Consider the following 19,709-nt stretch of genomic DNA (forward strand, 5'->3'; position numbering starts at 1 on the left):
TTGAAATCCACCCTATCTCTAACCATGTCCAAAACGTCACTAAATAATCTGTGTGATCAATCATTGGATCCCTTGTTGTCCTAAATGAAAGGTCTAGGATGGGCATGGAAGGTCCCATATTCATACAAAGGATAACTGTATAATAATAGAGCGTTTTCCAAATAACATTAATCAAGTAATGTTAATAGAAGCTCATGGACAAATCTGAGCTTTAACTAATCGAGCCACACATGCAGAAATTGCCTTATGACTGCAGACATCCATATGCACAAGGCAACATACCTTGAACCTAGATAACTGGCCCTAGTTCAAGCCCGGTCAATGAACTAAGTTTACAACCACATGCTCACGTGAACTATATGGTTGGATCATTGCGCCTTCGTCGACAGCTGTAGAATGTGATGTACACAACCATGTAAGCATAAACTTACGTCCTATAATATCCATGACTACCATTTGTGAAACCAAGAACATTCTAACTAATACTTTTCTACATCAATATTATTTTATCCGAATCTTAAGAGACTCTCAGCAGTCAGTGGTCTTATTCATATCTTCCATGTTGTAGAACCCTAATACTTTTCTTAACTAAAAATGAGTTAATGTATATAAGGAGTTTTCAATCTTTATGAAGGCCACATGTGACATCACTCAAATCTAGTAAGATACACTATGGACTGTGGATGTGTGATGATCAAATCACAAGGGGTACTTTTGAATTACCCCTTATATGAGGCGAATATTTAAAAAGAAATTGCCATTCTTTCTTATCAAGTCATAGATGGCATTTCCATAGTAAGTGTCAACAATTGATTACAATCCTCTGGATTAAAGTTAAAACATTATAATAAGATATAAAGATTATAAAAAAAGCAGAAATCTTGATTGCTCAGCATGTAATATGTTCATAACGGTCAAGATCTATGCTGATAAAGAAGTTTTTTTTTATGAATCGAAACTGACCTTTTTAGAGTACATGACAACTATTATACATTAAATGCCAAGGTTCTACAATCGGCCTTTTCATTCTTCTGACATAGAACTGGCAAAGAAGGTTAAAACCATTATTTTCTATAAATCATACCCACAAGATCTTGAAACTAAGACATATTTCATTTGTACTAGAGAGAGCCTCAGTTAAAATGGAAGGAAAAAACAAAAACTTGCAAAAATTTGCATCGCATACCAGGGCACTAGTAGAATTGAGGAGACCTCATCAATCAGTTGACCTTATGCATATATCAGGACTTGGAACCTGTTGCACCAATCATAGACTCTGCCTTTTTTTCTAGAAACTCGGATAGCATATCATCTATTTCATGAAATACCTCCTCTTTGGGTCGATTTCCATTGACCTGTTAAGTGTTTTTTCAGTAAATAAACCTTCTTGTCTCTCATGGAGTAACCAAGGTGATAATTCATGGCATGACTTACACCCCTCACTCTCAATCATATTGGATCTCGATGTCTATACCTCGATAAACCCCATTCTTTGTATCTAGCTTGAGGATTTGTGCTGGTTTTCTTTGATTTAGATATTAACAAGAAATTTGTATCATATCTGATTGTAACTTTTGGTTTCATTGGTCATCTTGGCCTCTTTGCATACTTTAATGACATCTCTCTCTCTCTCTCTCTCTCTCTCTCTCTCTCTCTCTCTCTCTAGAGGTCATATTTGACCTCCGAAGATGATAATATAATCTATCTATCTATCTATCTATCTATCTCTACAGGTGGGTGCATCTGCTTGACTTCTGTGCAGCCCTTGGCATCCTTGAAAAATAATGCACACCTATACAGTTCAAAGAATCATGAAGAATTTGTGGGGTTTAATACAATTGGAACACCCACTCTTATCTACGACTGCAAATTTGGGAACCAACCAAGCTTTCATAAGGCACATTGGTCTTGTCTGCATATGAGACCCAAGTAGGACCACATGACACAATCCAGGTGACCTGGGAGCAGCCACTGTCCAGGCACATATAGCGTACATGCACATCTTTATTTACTACATGAAATTTGTTTTTCGATTATCCACACTTTCCATTGTTTGTCAAGAACCTTGTGTATTTAGTTTTTCCTCATTGCTGAGTCCTACCACGTTATTGTGGAGAAAAGATTATACCTTTAATTTTTTATAGATGGCTGTAAATAGGGGTATCGCTGTGCTCATTGTATCAGGAAAAATCTTAGCTCTCTCAATAGGATTTCATTTGTCTCTTTCTATGCTCTATTGTCCTTTGATAAGTTGATCTCTACTACCCTAATCTATGTTGATTTAATCTCTTTGCCAACTTTCACTATGTTAATGTGTATGAAATGGTTTCTTCTCCTACACTAATTTTTGTTAATCTCCTCTAAGGTATTCCTTGCTCCCTCTCCCTCTGCTGAGCCAATGCCTTTGATGAACAAATTTCAGCTTCCCTGATGCCTTGACTGCATTAAGCATAAATTAATCTGCGCTGCTGGTTAATCCTGCTGAAGTAAAGCTCTTACAATCCTCAATGGAGCATCTAAACACCATGCAATATAACAGGAAAATTAATGAAGCTATGAAGCTGAGGCTTGAAAAATATCTAAAAGAAGGGGTAGATATAAGGGGAGCCCAGGGAAGATACCAAAGAGAGAAAAGACAGGATGAGTTCACCTCCAAGCACAGTTGTTTAAAAACGTGTACTTCATGTTTAGAATACGTTTTTGGAATACTTTGAAGTATTTAAGACATATTCTACATTTTAGAACTGCCTTTTCAAAATGTTCCACACATTTAACGCATTCTAAGTATTCTACATATTTAACTAGCATTTTACATTCCTTAAAAAATACATAAATAAATAAAATAATAATAATAATAGTTTGGCCAAAAAACAGTTTTTAGATGTAATACAAATCAGAAATATTTAACATATTCTAATTTATTTATTTTTAAAGAGGTAGAATACATTTCAAATATCTAGCATACGTATTCTACACATATTGTGTGCTGGATATTTTATAGATATGCCTCCAATAGTGTTAGAGACCAGACAAGATATAAAATGTGCATGCTGAGTCAGATCAAACAAGGGGAAAGATGATGTGAAGAAAAATTATTTGCGAGGAGATAAATTGCACGAGGACAGACATAGAAATGGAAGATAAAATGCGCAGGGAGCAGGCGCAGGACAGGTAGAAAATAGAAATATATACCCTCTTGAAGAAAAGATTTACAAGAAGCTATGAAAAATGAAACAGTATAACTCAATAAAATTTGTTATGCTGGCATACCTCTAAAAGTATAAATGCAATAAAGGACTGTCAAACTCGTCTCAATTAAGCACACTACTAAAGAGCATCTAAAAACAGGGTAAGGAGATGGCGGAAAAATGTATCTTCATTATAGAGACATTGCAATTATCAGCCACCAATAGCTAAAGATGCTGGGAAAGAAACAAAACAAAATGTCCTCAGATAGAGGTAATCAGAAAGCGATGAGATGACATGAATAAAAAACAAGGAAGTGATGAGATAAACATTAGAAGAAGAGCCAAAGACTGTAATGTCTAATTCTTTGTGACAAACCATGGATCCTGAAGAAAACAAGGGCTGTGCAGTCACAATTCTATAGAAATGGGAATGACATGATGTGTTGTGCCTTGATGTCAATCCCAGGTTCTCCTGCTTGTATAACATCATGAATACATTTACATGAATTTCCCTTCCAGGTAGCAATATATGTGCAAGAATTTGTGTTTTACATTATTCAAACCCAAGAGACCACTAGAATCTCCATCATAAAAAAAAGTCTAGTTCAATGGAGGTAAGATTAGAATTTGGATACCTTTCTTAAAATGTCCTTGTAACTCTTTATAACTGCATCGACATTCCGTGAGTGCGTTTGCAAACGTAGCTTTGCCTGTTTGAGCACCAACCACATCCATCGTCAGCTATATATTGTTTGGTTATACTGCCAAAAATTCCATGATTTGTAAACGTGTACTTATCACAAATCTCTAACAAACCTGATGCTCAGTGTCGTCAAAGCGTTGTGTTAGCCTTTCTTCAATTTCCTTACTCTCTGGACGTAAATATTTGAGATGATAAATTTTCCCAGTTACTGGGTCAAGTCTTCGCCCAATAACCCTTTCAATGAGTATGTTATCTGGAACCTACAAGGCAATAACTCTATGTAACCAGCTAGAAATGCAACAATTTTTAGAATGACCATTCTCAAATTCCTTTCCACATTATTGCAGAGCAAGCCAACAATTAAGCTACACCTCAAATAAAGTGTGCCGTAAAAAGGAGTTTTGTAACTTTCGTTTTCCAATACTAAAGTAATAGAGAACAGATCTGGATTCTGAATTGTTAGGAAGAGACATCTACATTCAAAATAGCTGTAACTTTGACGGCCAGACAAGATACATCAGATATGGACGCAAGAAACTTACAAAATGTAAGAATTGTTTGGATGGATGAAGTACAATGCCATAGTGACCAGCCAATATATGAATAAAATAAGAACAATTTCTCAAAGAAAGTTAATGTTATTTAAGATGTATAATAGTACAGGTCTATGTATACATTTGCATTCCATTCTCTTGTCTACTTAAAATAATCTTCTCCTGATCTCTATATATCTTCTTATGAAGATCTGGTGGCTTCATACAAAACATGCAAATATTGATCAAGTTTCTAGCTTTTAGGCAATATTCGTTTCAAAACTAAATCAAAAACATATCAAAAACTTAAATAATTAAGAGCATTATAATACACATTCACCTCTAATAAAATAAACACATCAGGTCGTATACCCTCAGCCTCAATAGCTTCAGCTTGAGATTCACTTCTCGGATAACCATCTAATAGCCACCCCTTCTCTTGTGCATCTGATTGACTTAATCTGTCTTTTACCATCTAGCAAGAAATCCACATATCAAACCGAGAACAAAATGGATCAAATACTAGACAATCGTATTTCTACAGATAACTTCCAGATATGTACCGAAAATGTAGCTTATAGGGTTTATTGATTGGTATATCTTTACCTTCACTAAAATCTCATTGGGAACTAAATCTCCTCTAGTCATGTACTCTTTGGCTAACTTCCCATTTTCAGTACCCGCAGCAATCTCAGCTCTAAGCAAATCTCCTGCTGATACATGGACAATATCATGCTGCAAACAAGCTAGAATCCATCATTGAATTAAGATATCCTCAAATTTCATATAGGTATAACTTATAAGATATGTTGTCATATGAAAATCTAATAGTATTAAGTTTTAACATTAATAATATTTATGTGAATAAAAATTATACCAATGCAAAAAAAGATTTAGGTTTCATAAATGTCTTACAATGACATCACTTTAAGTGCTTATTCACCAACAAAAACCTACAATTAAGTTTTGCAATGAGCATAAACAAAGGATCTTGTTACTTATCCAACTATTAACATAATGCATAATGATGCAATATTGGCTTTAGGTTCCTTACCTGTGCACACACCGAGTATTGTCATTACTCATCCAAATAAAGGTACAATTAAGGTTAAGCATAACCATGCAAAAAACAGCTATTAGGTACGTGACACGTTTTACAATGACATAATAAAATGGTCTCATTACTAATCCAACAAGCAAACATAAATGCAGATGATGTAATAAACAGCTTTTGGGATCCTTACACATATTGCTATGGGATAAAAAAGAGCGTCGTTGTGAATGTCTACAAATTCAAGATAAAACATAGTCTGAAGCAAAAAATGGCTTTAGGTTCCTTTCAGGTTTTCCAGTGGCCATAACACGATGCTTTCATTAGTCATCCGTGAATCTACATATTGCTGTGAGGTAAGAATGAAAGTCATTGAGATGTCTACAATTTCGAGGTAAAGCATAGTCTGATGCAAAAAATGGCTTTAGGTTCCTTTCAGATTTTCCAATAACCATATCATGATGCTTTTATTAGTCATCCATGAGTCTACAATTTAAGGTAAAGTATGACATATGATAATGAGCATACATGATGCCCTCATTATTCAATCGCAAAAAGCATAACATGCAACCACTTCTTCCTCAGCTATGAATGTACAATTTTATAACGTGGATAGAATGGATTTTAAGTTCCTTACATTTTTTATAATAAACATAACATGACACTCTCATCCATGAATTCATAGCTTAAGGTAACCATCACATATAAACATTCATCCAAACATGATACTCTCATTCATTAATGTACGATTTAATTAAATGTAGAGAAATGTTTGGGTTGCTTACATGTTTTACAATGAGCTCACACTGAGTGCCTTTTCCGGATGCAGGTGCTCCTGATATCATCACTTTCAATGGCTTTTTCCGTGAAGAAAGCTCTACAGATATCTGCGCAAACAAGTCTTGAAATTTAACCATAGTTCTGGCTATTTAGATTTTAATCTGAGAATTTGGCCTTAATTCGTAGTATTGTAGGATTATAAGAGAGAAAATCTCCCAAAAAAACTGCAGAAAGAGAGTCAAAAGATTCTTTCGTTATCAAGAAAACTCAGCGGAAACAAAAGCCGTCATCATTCTAGAAATTCAGCGAACATTATTCATCCATCTAGCCTGAATGGAAGCTTCAAGGGAAGAGGATCGGAATGGCTTTTTCTTCTGAAGATAGACAAGCTCAAATCCAATTCATTCTTAAATTCGGGATGTTTCATCCTTGAACTAAGAATTGGTCCTTGTTTTTTTAGACATATACTTATGGCAGAAATTTAGACAAACTTCTAGACACTGATCCTAATATAATTCATATTTTTCCTAAAACTTCAGCCTTTCTCTGTAAGTTTAATCCGAAAAACAGCAGAAATTACCGGAAGAAGCACTTACCACACGAGAATAAGATCGTTTGGAGTCCGTCGATGCGTTGGAAGAAGGATTTCTAACGGAGATGGAGGTTGAGAAGATATTAGAAGATGACGAAGAAAGGGAGGCGGAAAGATTAGTAGAAAAACGATGAGGTGAAATCTGCAAAGAAGAAGATTGATAGGTCTGGTGATGAGGTTGTTGGAAGAAGGAAAAAGGAAGCGACGTGTGGGGAATAGCCATGGAAGATTAGAAAGTGGTAAGTAAGCTTCGCTTCACTGGTCTGTATTGACGTAAGGAATGGAGTGTGGCTTTCGGTTTTATACAGAGGAGTGTGTGTGTGTGTGTGTGTGTGTGTGTGTGTGTGTGTGTGTGTGAGAGAGAGAGAGAGAGAATAAAAAAACATGGCTTACATTGCATTGAATATGTAAAGAAGAAGACGAAGAAGAAGAAATAAGAGCCTTACAGAAAATTGGATTAATGATAAAAATAAGGAATGGGTGAGTTGGGTTTTAGCGGGGATATGATAGGGAAGTGAGGGGCGAATCATCATCATCATTTGCGATATCAATCATCCAAAGGAATAAGTGTCGTCTAATCCCAATCTGTTTTACTACATATTATTAGCATCTGTTGTTTTACCATCGGCTCTTCCCCAATGAAACCCTCATCTCAACAATCTCATGATAGAGAAGAAGAACTATGCCGTCGAAGTATATTCCCATATTACAAATACAACAAAGAAAGAAACTCTAGAATGAGACAAGACCTTTGCATTACTACTAAGGCTCAGTTTATGGGATGGAAGAGGGGGTTCTGGGACTTGGCACTAGTGATAAGGCTTTGACTTGCATCGAGACTTTTCGGGGTGGACCAATCATAATCGTCAAGGTGTGCATGCGAAAATTAGAGTTGTCTAGTCCACAATTTCTGGTTTTCAGCTTCAACAATCCATTGTTTTAATAACCTACTTTGAAAATGACTTACAAAATAAATAAAAACAATGACTTCATACTTCATGGCGCTTCTAGAAGAAACTCTTAGAAGTTACTTATTAAGGCTTGACTTGATATTGAACATATGGGGTGGACCAATCATCTACGAGCTTTGCACACAAGCATGAGAGTTGTCTAGTCCATGGTTTGTCAATTTGTAGCATTTGCAATTTGTTTGAATCCATACTACATAGGCCCAAACACATGAAATGTCAATAATTTCACTTTTGTCCTACATTTTACTAATTAATCAACTATTTCTCATACTACCATATGATTTCGATCTACGTTCGCATCTAAAAAACATTTTTCTTTTTTATTGTCATTCTGGCAATATATTTCTCCGGCACGAAGAGGCCAATGAATCTAGGTGCTTGTCAAAGGGTGTTTATACTTGTAATGCCTGCATTTATCGTGCCAACTTCATTCATGTTCTCTCACTTTCTCTCTTAATCAAGAATCATCAACATCCCTTAAGTGATTCTATTTGTCTTGTATGTAAAATAAGAACCATTAGGAACATAATCTCTCTTTCTCTCTTCATCAAGAGTTACCTACGTCCCTAAAAGCGATTCTATTTGTCTTGTATGCAAAGTAAGGCATTAGTAACCTAATTTCGAAAAAACTCAATACATGAAGTTCAGTACTATATAGAATAAACCATTTCATCAACCAATCAATGTAGATCTTGGACTCGAACTAATCTAAAGATATAGAATATTACGAGAGCAACGAGTGGTGAGTGGTGTATGAAATATTGAGAACATTTTAATTACTTATAGGCAAAAATTAGAGCTTCTGCACTTGAAAGTAACCAAAAGACATTGGCTCTTAAACTTTTCGATGTACATTATTTATATTTACCATTGGATTGCTCTTTCTCCCTAGTTAGATACCCAACTTACCCTTAAATTTCAATTTTCTTTTTTACATTGGTTGATATTTTAACTTCGTGTTCACAAAGATTTTAATGTCTCACCGTTCCCTCATGAATCCACATCACCATGCATCAATTCTAAGTATAAATTTGTGATTTGTCACAAAAAGCTCGACTGTATAATTTTCAGCTCTCATACATGTGGTAAGAATTTTTAAGAAACAATCTTGGTTCTCAATATTGATACAACGCAAATGCAACTCCAACACCAAATATTTCATCATTTGAGAAAGTTTCTTCAGCATAATCATCAGTTTTTGGATCCCAAAAGCATCGACAAGAGATGTTCAAACCTTGGCCACGCTTCTCACCTATTGCTGCTTGCACCACAATTTTGTACCTTTCATATTCCATTTCTGTACAAAGACATCCATTTTGACAAGCAGTTTATGTGAATGCCCGCAACTATATGCATACGTAGATTACATTATATTACATGCATGCATATGTGTGTTTTCTCCTCACATTGAGTGCTGCCATCAATAACATAATTGATTCTGAAAAACGTAGATATGTAGAAATTTTATATATACCAAACACTTTTTGCTCATGGAGGTATGGTTACCTTTTAGCCTATTCCTAATGGTATCAACAATCTCCCTGACCCATCCAGATGCAACTTCACCGTCATAAACTACACCACAGAGCTTCTCATGCAGTGTTGTCTTTATGATTTCTCTCGCTTTACCAGCTAGAAAGAACCTTTTCGGTGCATAAACTAAATCACTTTGAATCACTATCTGCACAATGGCTCTAACTGATGATGCATACGTATGTATAAATATAATGTACACATATTATATCTATAACTCATTATATATCAAAGAACTTGGCACACGAGTGAATGAGCACATTGCATCTAGATTTGGTTCCTTTATCAAATGAATGTGTATTATTGTGTGAAATTTTAAAACCAGTTAGTCGACAGTTTATTTGAAGGACGAGGAGGAGGATTTCAAGACATACCTGTGTGCTTTTCTTTTCTTCTTGTGTTTCACATAGTGTGTCAATGTCCACCTTTTCCAATGGTTTATTATCCATGGAGTGACTCTTTTTTTCGAATGAATACCAAGATCAGACCCTACAATTATCATGATTTCTCTTTATCACTATATGCACAAAACACACAAGTAAGGAACACGAAACAAACCCACGAGTGTTGTCAATTATGTTGAGATAAAATCGGCATGATGGCTTACTAAAGTTTGGGCATACAATATGGTTAATCGTTTCTTGTAAGAATTAGGATTTTATTTTATTGGCCAATAGATTTGCATGACCATTGCAAATAGCTTGTGTTCTATGAGCAAGAAAGATAGACAGTTTATACAGATATCATGTCTAGAGGTAGCGTGAAAATCAAAACCGTCACTCACATCAATATCATGCATTTCTCTCTATATTTAGTATACAATTGCTGCAAAGAAAATCCACGAGCCATGTGTAGGATGGCTGGAATCACATTACTAGAGTCAAAGATCAATCATCCTATATAGTTTCTAATATTCTATACAAGAAAACATGCATTTCCTTTCCTTGTGTTATTGGAGCAAAAGTTGTAATGAGTGGAAATGCAAAAGAATAATCTGAGCACCATCAAATATTGCTCCAAAATGGAAAGAACAAACACCACAAATGGAACACCAATTAATCAAAATGTGACGGAGGGAAACACTCACGGAGAGAGAGAGAGAGAGGTGTAAAGAAACGAATTGCCAGTATTTCTTTAAAAATAAACACAGACAATTGAGAGAGGGCGCGTGTTCTTTCGGTCTCATGGCTCGTATGGACATAAACACACACACAAAAACGTACATACATACACAAAGAACACACATAACATATAGAGATGCAAATGCAATACACAGATATACATATACAGACAACATATATACGCAATACACGTACAATACACACACACACATATATATAGATGCAAATTTCCGCCTTCGATGTAATCAGATGCAGGATCTGATTTAGAGTCAAAATTAGAGTCATGTATGCATAAATGAACGAGACACGAGAAGACGGCGCGCTGAAAGAGACACAGGGGGAGAGATTGCGGGCGTAAATACCTTCACGGTTTCTTCTCTGCGTGAGTGTAAGGAAGCTTTACAAACACAGAGAGAGAGAGAGAGAGAGAGAGAGAGAGAAAGAAACTGTACAATGGGGGGGGGGGGGGGGTCGTTTCACACGCAGGCGGATGACCAAGTTATCAATGAAACATATCTATAGTATGTCGATCTGCATATCTTCTCTCTCTCTTTTATTAAGTTATCAATAAAACATATATAATATGTGGACTCATATACATATCTTTTATCACTCTCTCTCTCTCTCTTCTTTCTTATTGTAATTCCATCTAAACACTTTGTGTGTGTGTGTGTGTGTGTGTGTCATGCATATTCCCCGCCCCCGGTTCTCAACAGAAAGCTGGAAATCTCAATCAACCCCTTGCCAAACATTTGCCCAACCAAATACCCTTTCAATGCATCTCGTGATTGATTGCGGGTGGAGCCAATGAATATGTACCCTCTATGCTAACGTCAAGATCATCCAACATGCGTTAAGTCACACTACTGCATGTTGGATGATCTTCTTGCCAAACCAATGAGTCTTCCTGAGCATACTTCTCTCTTTCCTCAATGCAAATTGAATATGTGCCTTTGCTTGTATGTTAATAATGATCGACCCCTCCAATGTGTGATGTGCCACAAAACCAATTGGCTAAAACCAGCTTCTTCTTGGACATTAATGGTGGGTATAGCCTTTTACTATTTCTGTTTGATTGATGACTCTTGGACAAAAGATACTTCTGACCCATTTATTTATTCTCTCGTAAAACCAATGAACATGCACCACATATGCTAAATAAAGACAATTTGTGATGTGCTAGAAAACCTATTGGTGGAAAGGAGCTTTGTTGCTTACAATGGTGAGTGACCCAACACCCCAAAACAAATCAACAAATGATCAATCTCTAAAGTTGCATAACATTGGGCTTGAAACCAATAAAGTTTTGAAAGTTTTTGTTGTTAGCCAATATGTGAATCAAGTCAAGTTGCATGAATTTGGACTCTTGGTTCATTGGCACTATAATGTTCTTCTGGGAAGTTTACATGGTACACACCTTTGGCTTCACCATTCACGTTTAGTCATGTTTGGTGCGCCAAAAACACACAAAAGTCATGACATTGAACATTCTCCAATGTATCAAAACACATGGTTCTCAAGATTATTGCGGACTTGTTCAAATATGAACTCGTTGTTAAGCATAAAAGTTCCCACAATATAAAGATGGATTTATATTAACTCAAAGTTCCCTTTAGCAACTTGTTCCTTTGATATATCAAATTTTGTTCCTTGAAAGGGAGAACCCACTTCAAAACCAAGCTGCCACACAGAATTTGGTGATCTTCTTCATAGGGAATGGGCTAAACGTATATCATAGCATAAAGAAAGATGTAACCAATCCATAGTTTATATATCATGTGCTGATAATAATGATTATGGAAATTAAAATAAGCATTTCACTTCCATGTACAAGCAAAATCTTAAGAACATAATCATTGAATCGTGTTATTATTATTGATTTGGACGATATGCAAAATCACAGCCGATCACGGTGGGACTCGAACCCACAATCTCCCGCTCCGGAGGCGAGCGCCTTATCCATTAGGCCACGCGACCAGTTATATAACAACTAACTTATATATATTTATATAACAGTATGTAATCTAGTCCTCTCTATAGAATTTTAATACATATTATAAAATCATCATTGTAACTCCCATGTAACCTAACATGATATCAATGTAGGATAGAGCCCTTATTCACCAATTTCTTTATACAATTTCACGAGTAAGACAAAAGAGCTACCAAATTTTTTCTATGACAATCTCTTTTTAGCCTTTCTCAACATTGAGTTACAATCACTTGTCATTGATATACATAAGAACTGCTTAACTTACTTTCCACTATAAAATTTTAGAATAATTGTGCCCATTGTATGCATCTATATATATGTTAAACCTTACTAAGCAAAAAAGCCATTGAATGAGTTCCATGTTGAAATCTTGAATAGAAGAGAAAAACATGCATAAACGTTGCCTCACTTTATAAATAAAAAATTATTGGCTGAGCTTTCCAGGCTTGTCATTTCAAACGGACTTTTTATTCATTCATTTGATTTCATTATTTAATTTCATCTAGTATAGATGTTTGCTTTTCTCATCTCCCAATGTAATACCCATACAACAAAGCTCTCAACAAATGTCTTTAAACTTCTTTACTTGATTGCTTAAGATCTCTAAACCTCTCTGCTCAATTGCAGATGGATTGAACTATTTTAACATTACATGAATTGCCAGTGGCAAAACTTTAGACTAGAGCATGGAGTGATGATGTCTACAAATATTGGCTGCTTGAATGAGTTGTAAATTTGAATGCAGCCTTTTCAAAGTTGGTAGTGAGTTTTCCATATACTAGTAGAAAATCGGAGCCGTGTTTGTTTCTATACACAACTAAAACCATCCGCGCAGGCTCTGCTTTTTGCTTGATTCTTCCAAAAGCCTTGCCCACATAATAATTAAAAAAAATCGAACTCTCCATTTGCCTGTCAAAAATCCGTACAATGTATTTACGTTATACTAATGCATAAAATGCCCATAACTTCCATGGAAATTTAACTAGAATATACTAGCCGTAAGTTTACAATTATTACTAGAATTTGCCAACATCAACCCCTTCTCTGTTAATAATTAAATTTTACTTCAACACAAGGTATTCTGTTAATCCTTGAAAACTTAGGGGTATTCTGTTAAATACTTAAAACCAAGAGTATTTTAGTGTCTTCTTTCAGTGTTATTCCTTGTCTTCACAAAATGGGCAAATCAGTAGGGAAAAAACAGAGCTTTGGCATACCTTGGAAAACAAGAAATCTTTGTTATTCAGGCACATGATTCCATCCTTCAAAATGCACTTCCATTTTCCTTTCACCTTTGTTACCTAGAGCCCAAATGAAAATAATCATATTACATAAAAAGTACATAGAATTCTGAACAAAAAATATTCAAGGTTCTTGTAACCTAGAGCCCACATGTAAACAATCATATTAGATAAAGAATCACACAGAATTCTGAGAAAAAAATAGTCAAGGTTTTGTGAGACCACTAAATAACCACCTTTTCAAATTGGGCCAAAACTAAATCATCCGTTTTTGATGCCCCTTCTCCATCACCAAAATCATCCACTTCATCATCATCATCATCTTCATTCAAAGGAGGTTCAGAATCATCAGATTCACCATCGCCTTCTCCCTTTGCAGCCTTTATCCCCCCATCATCATCATCATGAGCATCTCCCGAATCTATACGACAGTAGTACAAAATTTTGTAAACTTCATTTTTCTATCATACAAAATCCCCACTAGTTTATGGTCCACCTCACATCATAAATGTTACCTTCATCAGCAGGTAAGTTGTAATCCTCTTCCGTAACATTCTTTTACCATTAAAAAGAACCAAGAATCAGAGCAAAACTCAAGTGTTTTTGGTAGATTTAACATCATATATACTTTATCATATTAAACGCTTACATTATCATAATTATCGTTTATACCATCAAGTTGCGAAATCATTATTGAATTTCTGCCTAGAAGCATGCTTGCTACAGCATCATCAGCATGCTTTCTCTTCTCATTTTTGTCTTGTGTTCTCTTTGTTCAATCAACACAAGCTCTTACTTAGAATGCATATATATAGACCACATTAAGAAATAATCCATATACCACCTTAAAACTAGACTTTACCGAAAGCAATGAGCCTGGGCTGTCAACATCTCCAGCACCATCCGTTTGAGGAAAAGTTGCTTGAAAATCCCTTTTCCTCTTATTGACAGAAGAAATACCCATATAATCCTGCTCAAAAGAAAAATAAACAAAAACATGATACAATGTAAACTTTTTTCGTAGCTCTAGAGAGTAAGATCAATATACAATATACATACAACATGATTCTTACCTTTGTCTCAGGTAAGGCTTGTGAAGGATAGGCAAATCCATCATCCCTGTTCTCCACATAAGCTAATGCACACAAGTCAAGAAAGTTTGCTTTTTTAAAGCATACAGCACTTATGAATTCAATTAAAAGATAATGATCAGGGATATTTTCAACTAACCAACATTCATATCAATCAAGGGTGATTCCTGAGGAGACATAAATGGCCCAGGCTGCAAAGAAAACAAAAAGAATAGGGTATTACCATCAGCTTGTATTACCTTTTTCAATTAGATATAGTCATTTGTGGGATTTCCTAAGGTATGGATGTGCTATATTATGTGTATATTAGAAATTGGAATGATCAGAACTGAATACAATAAACAAAAATATAATGCACAACCAAGATGCAACTAAAACAAAATACATCATATTTAGCTGCCACATAAATCTTCAAAACATACATTAGGCCCCTTCAAGCACTAGATCTAATTTAAATATAGGTGAGTAATGAAAAGTATCCAAAACCATAAAAACGTAACCTACGATAGATAAGCTATGGATCTCATTGATTTCATGATATAAAAGATGTTCATTCTCAATGAAAATTGGTTAATTGTGAAGGCTGAAGCAGGATGTGAGAAAAGTACTAGGTGTACAGATAAAAGATCATCAAACATTAACTTGTTCAGAATGGAAATTATGTTGCTCTGATTTATGAACAGCCCTCTGTTATACCAGAATAAGATTTAACAGTTTTTCAGCCCATGTTAACTTCCTGATGCACTAAGCAAAAATGTTCAAATCTCGGATGAAGAACAGGTCGATTTGCCTAATGAATCATATAAATAAGCACACAGCATGATACCAAAATTCAAGTATGTCTTATAAACAGTTGTAAAGGATGGTAAATATCGGGGTATGTGCATGTTTATTCAGGTAATACATACCATAAAGAGTGAAGGTCTTCCAGCTCCATCTTCTGTTATTCGTCTGGGATCATATTGACCATAATTTCCCTGATCTTCTGGGGTGCTATAGTATGGAGTAGATATAGGTGGTGTTTGTCCAGGTCCAGGAGTGGACACCATTCCTGGTTTAGGAGTGTATGGCATCTGGAAAATGAGCATGAAGATCAGTTAAACTGCACATAATCATCTCCATATATATTACATAGAAGTCGAAATACAACCATTTAGGAACACAAATAATTTTTCAATCAATGGTATGACACTTACATTGGATGCAGCTATTATGAACACATTATGAATAAGACCTTTTAGAAGAATTTGTAAATTGACGGTATGCTCACTTAAATGGATGCAATTATTTTGAATAAATTATCCTATAGATCCTTCAGGAACACAAAGAATCTGTAATCAGCAGTATGAATCGATTGAACTGAATGCAATCACTCCAAATATATTACTAAAAGACCATTTTGGTGTCCAAAACATCTGTGAGCCAATTAATTGTGTTAATTTGAATTAGATGTAATTATTCCAAAATAAATTATCAATAAGGTCTTTTAGGAGACAAAGAATTTGTCTATCGTATTATGATTTCTTGAATTGGATGCAATGACTCCAAATACATTGCCAAAGATCCTTACCGGAGAAAAGAGCATGTCTGCAGTTGGTGTCATCATCTCTCCTTCATAAATAGGACGCCCCATGAATCCTTCTGCTCCCTCATATGTAGGGTCCAGGTTTAGATCAGGTGCCGCAGGGGGAGGGATGGGAGCAGGGCGTTTATAATCCGCTGGAAGGACATTAGCACTCTTCAATTTGGTCTCCCATAGCTGGTCAATTATGAGGTCATGATGTTAGCTTATATTATTATGTATACCTTCATATGACCAAACCCATAGTATATAAGAATGAAGCAAAAGAATATCTGAAAAGCGAGGAATAGAAAAGCAAAAAAAGGAGATTAAAAAAATGATCATGGAAAAGAAAAGAAAGTGAAAACATGCATACAAACATAAAAGCTATGATTGTATGTCCATGTCTTTGCAATTAATTCAGATAATGATTTTGAGACTGACAATAATGCTAAATCCACAGGTTTTCCATTTTCACCTTGTGAAAGTCCTAGATCAAGAAGTGAAAGACCATTGAACTTTTTCTAGCAAATAAAATGAAAGACGTTATAAATATCAAGTACATAACATTGACCTTCACAAAAATGTGTTTGCCATTAGACTACTCCATGTGATGATTGTACGACTGCTAGCACTGAATTTAACTCTAGCATCAGCCATTTAACATGCACATTAACAAGGATTCCACCAGACACTTACACCATAACTTGCAATGCTGCAAACGTATGTGGAACCTAGGTTTCTCTCAGTATTCCAAGTGACAGCATGTTTTGCACAACTAAGTGATAGAAGTTCTATAGCTCTTTTTTCATCCCCTATATCATATCTCTGTAGTGCAAGTTCACAAACCCAAATAATAGGTTATATCCTCTTCTATTTACTGAAAAGCAAAATATCACCTTCAAAGGGATACTAGATATGGGAAACATCACTGCCCATGTATTGAGTTAATGCGTTCTCCTCTAGATAGTATACGTATAGTTACAGGACAAAGCAAATTATCACCTTCAGCGGACCAAACTGTGATTAATCTTGGAAGGAAATGCTTCCCCATTTTAGTCTTGGGACGCCTATTTATGGGACCTAAACTGGCTAATTTTGGCAGGAAATGCTTCCTTGTCTTTCACCTATTCTTACTAATTTAAAAATTTGTAAATCCAAGAAGAATGTTGCCAATTTTGTGACAATTCAAAAATATACATCAGGGATCAGTATAGAGAGAAAGGCAGAAGGTCGGTCAAGAAGTTCTTTGGTGATAGATGTCACGTTTTCATTTGATTAGGGTTTTTTTCCCATTGCAGACATAAATTTGCATGTGATTTTTCCATTACTGACACAAATTGTCCATTTCATCAGGGTTTCTTCCCATTAAATACACATGTTAAATTCATGAGGATTTATTCCTATTACAGATAAAAGGGTCCATTTCATTAGGAATTCATTACAGTCGCGAATTTATATTTCGTCAGGGGTTTCTTACCCTAAGACACAACTTATTCATTTCATCCTATTGCAGAAATAATGTGTCCACTTCATTAAGGTCTTCCCATTAAATATGCAATTTTCCATCTACGACCAGGTATTACATCATTATATACATAGGTTCTCAGTGGATTAGGGTTTTCTTCCTTAGACACAATGTTTTCATTTCATTGATGTTTCTTTGTTATAGACACAAATAAGATTTTTTACACAAAGTTTTTATCCATGATAGAGACAAATTAGAGCTCTTCATTTCATTAGAACTTTCTCCCACTACAGATACAAATTAGGGTTTTCACACAAATTTTCCATTCCATTTTTGTTTTCATCGAATTGTTACAGAAATTAGGGGTTTCTTTACTTAGGTGTTTGCCATTAAGGATACAAAGATTTTACATCGTGTAGGGTCCCTCCCCATTCTAGACACGCAAATTCTAAATTTTGAAGGTCGGGAAGCACAATAGATGTTCCACAATTAGAAGGCAAGCAATAAATTATCATGAAGGAAGAAAGAAAGAAGACAAGGAAAAGAACATACAGATTGAAGCTCTTCGAGGACAGTCTCATCGAGACCTTCAGCTTCGAAATCTACACGGACATTTTGCATCACGTTCTGCACGACATGGCTATAGAACGCAGTGACGCTGTTGTTACCACTACTATTATTAGTGGCAGTAGTGGTGGGAGGAGGGGCAGGGGCAGGGGCAGGGGCAGGGGCAGGGGCAGGGGCAGCAGTAGTAGAAGCCATGGCCCGATGGGTGAGATCAGATCTACAGAGAGAAGCAAAACAATACTCTTTTCTTGTCACTTTCTTTCGGAAGAAACAAAAACAAGAAAAAAACTCTTAATCTGGTTGCTTTGCTGTCCTTCCCTTTCCTAGCTATGGTGTAGCAGAGCACCACTCTGTTTCCTTCTTCTTCTTCTGAGTGAGAGGGTGCCAGTGGACCTCACCTGCACTAACACACACATAGCTCCACATTTATTTATCTTATAGACACACACAGAGGAGGCAGGAGGGGGAGAGGGCAGAGATACCTATATACATATATATATATATATATATATACACACACACATAGACATATGTGTGAGAGTGTGTCTTCATGTGTTTTTTCTCTTCTCTTTTCATTATGTATATCTACAGATATATGTATGTATCTCCATTGGATTTGAGACACATACACTCCCACCCTCTCAAACTCCATGCTTTTCTTGTTTTCTTCTGGCATCTCTCTCTCTCTCCACCCCCCCAACCCACCATCCATGATCATCCCATCAGACCTTCAATGGCATCTCAAGAGCGATTTTACCGTATGACTCGCTTTTCCGACAACAGAATATGCTTTTACATAGGATTGGTCCGGAGGGGAGGGGTAAGTAACGTTACGAATCACGATGTTATTATATCGAGTAGACAATATGAAAGGATTATTTACCTAGGTCTCTAGTATATTGAGCAGTATTAGTCCATGCCCTTCTTTTTTCGTTTTTATTTCCCATTTATGCAATTTCCACTCTAGGATGTGCATGTATAAGGCACTCGTATTTTCTCTAATGCGAAGGTGTTAATCGTTTTGGCATGCAACACATTGGTCGTGAAGAAGAGTGCACCGGCTAACTAAGTAGATATATAAAAAGGGAGTAGAACTAGCCAAATAGGGGGGGGGGCAAGCCAATGGGCATTCTAGTGTGAAACTACCACACTTATGATGTAAAAGCTATAAATGCCACCTTGTGGTGTCTTTTTAGATTGGGCTCATTCTTAATAATCCTAGAGATTAAAGCTTGAAGCCTCCTCTCTGCCTCCTCCTTTGTAAACAAGAGCTCAAGAGAGAATAACGTACTTTGTTTAAGAGAATCATATATATT

General features: G+C 35.8%; 3 protein-coding genes and 1 non-coding gene across 9 annotated transcripts; all 4 read right to left on the minus strand.

Annotated features, from left to right (window-relative positions):
• Positions 1 to 726: 726 nt before the first annotated feature.
• Positions 727 to 7,185, minus strand: LOC147863471 (adenylate kinase, chloroplastic-like). Of its 6 annotated transcripts, none has more exons than XR_015529760.1 (8): positions 6,852 to 7,182; positions 6,261 to 6,362; positions 5,031 to 5,159; positions 4,765 to 4,899; positions 4,005 to 4,151; positions 3,824 to 3,898; positions 1,187 to 1,355; positions 727 to 1,042 (listed from the first exon to the last, which is right to left on the minus strand). XR_015529760.1 is itself a non-coding variant. In XM_087319240.1 (8 exons), the coding sequence occupies exons 1-7, from the start codon at positions 7,068 to 7,070 to the stop codon at positions 1,217 to 1,219; spliced, it is 846 nt and encodes a 281-aa protein (XP_087175366.1). In that variant the 5' UTR covers positions 7,071 to 7,183; the 3' UTR covers positions 727 to 1,042; positions 1,187 to 1,216. The 6 variants fall into 6 exon arrangements, 5 of the variants coding, with proteins under 5 accessions (XP_087175366.1, XP_087175369.1, XP_087175368.1 ...); XM_087319240.1 differs by having other exon boundaries at positions 1,187 to 1,255; positions 6,852 to 7,183; XM_087319239.1 differs by lacking the exons at positions 727 to 1,042; positions 1,187 to 1,355 and adding an exon at positions 3,296 to 3,660 and having other exon boundaries at positions 6,852 to 7,185.
• A 1,518-nt stretch (positions 7,186 to 8,703) lies between these two features.
• LOC147863472 (uncharacterized) lies at positions 8,704 to 10,918 on the minus strand. Its single transcript, XM_087319913.1, has 4 exons — positions 10,835 to 10,918; positions 9,726 to 9,840; positions 9,325 to 9,499; positions 8,704 to 9,115 (listed from the first exon to the last, which is right to left on the minus strand). Exons 2-4 carry the CDS (start codon positions 9,798 to 9,800, stop codon positions 8,934 to 8,936), a joined length of 432 nt encoding a protein of 143 aa, XP_087176039.1. The 5' UTR covers positions 9,801 to 9,840; positions 10,835 to 10,918; the 3' UTR covers positions 8,704 to 8,933.
• A 1,458-nt stretch (positions 10,919 to 12,376) lies between these two features.
• Positions 12,377 to 12,449, minus strand: TRNAR-CCG (transfer RNA arginine (anticodon CCG)). The gene has a single exon. It is a non-coding gene; the product is annotated as a tRNA-Arg (tRNA).
• A 573-nt stretch (positions 12,450 to 13,022) lies between these two features.
• On the minus strand, positions 13,023 to 18,838 carry LOC147863474 (transcription initiation factor IIA large subunit-like). Its single transcript, XM_087320054.1, has 11 exons — positions 18,379 to 18,838; positions 16,368 to 16,556; positions 15,706 to 15,870; positions 14,937 to 14,988; positions 14,780 to 14,841; positions 14,569 to 14,676; positions 14,356 to 14,475; positions 14,222 to 14,261; positions 13,943 to 14,127; positions 13,683 to 13,766; positions 13,023 to 13,374 (listed from the first exon to the last, which is right to left on the minus strand). Exons 1-11 carry the CDS (start codon positions 18,586 to 18,588, stop codon positions 13,348 to 13,350), a joined length of 1,242 nt encoding a protein of 413 aa, XP_087176180.1. The 5' UTR covers positions 18,589 to 18,838; the 3' UTR covers positions 13,023 to 13,347.
• Positions 18,839 to 19,709: the final 871 nt, after the last annotated feature.

This window comes from Azolla caroliniana, unplaced genomic scaffold, assembly GCF_043228905.1.
Source record: "Azolla caroliniana isolate FFs.n. ecotype wild unplaced genomic scaffold, voAzoCaro1.0.p SCAF_5, whole genome shotgun sequence".
Taxonomy (NCBI): Eukaryota; Viridiplantae; Streptophyta; class Polypodiopsida; order Salviniales; family Salviniaceae; genus Azolla; species Azolla caroliniana.

Coding starts and splice junctions, on each gene's coding strand:
- LOC147863471 (XM_087319239.1), bottom strand. CDS start 7,070: ATGGCTATTCCCCACACGTCGCTTCCTTTTTCCTTCTTCCAACAACCT. Junction 6,363..6,851: donor AACGATCTTATTCTCGTGTG/GTAAGTGCTTCT, acceptor TTGTTTGCGCAG/ATATCTGTAGAGCTTTCTTC. Junction 3,899..4,004: donor TTGACGACACTGAGCATCAG/GTTTGTTAGAGA, acceptor GTGCTCAAACAG/GCAAAGCTACGTTTGCAAAC.
- LOC147863472 (XM_087319913.1), bottom strand. CDS start 9,800: ATGGATAATAAACCATTGGAAAAGGTGGACATTGACACACTATGTGAA. Junction 9,500..9,725: donor AAGAAAAGAAAAGCACACAG/GTATGTCTTGAA, acceptor GCCATTGTGCAG/ATAGTGATTCAAAGTGATTT. Junction 9,116..9,324: donor CATTAGGAATAGGCTAAAAG/GTAACCATACCT, acceptor GTCTTTGTACAG/AAATGGAATATGAAAGGTAC.
- LOC147863474 (XM_087320054.1), bottom strand. CDS start 18,588: ATGGCTTCTACTACTGCTGCCCCTGCCCCTGCCCCTGCCCCTGCCCCT. Junction 14,262..14,355: donor TAAACGATAATTATGATAAT/GTAAGCGTTTAA, acceptor TAATGGTAAAAG/AATGTTACGGAAGAGGATTA. Junction 14,128..14,221: donor CAACTTACCTGCTGATGAAG/GTAACATTTATG, acceptor ACTGTCGTATAG/ATTCGGGAGATGCTCATGAT.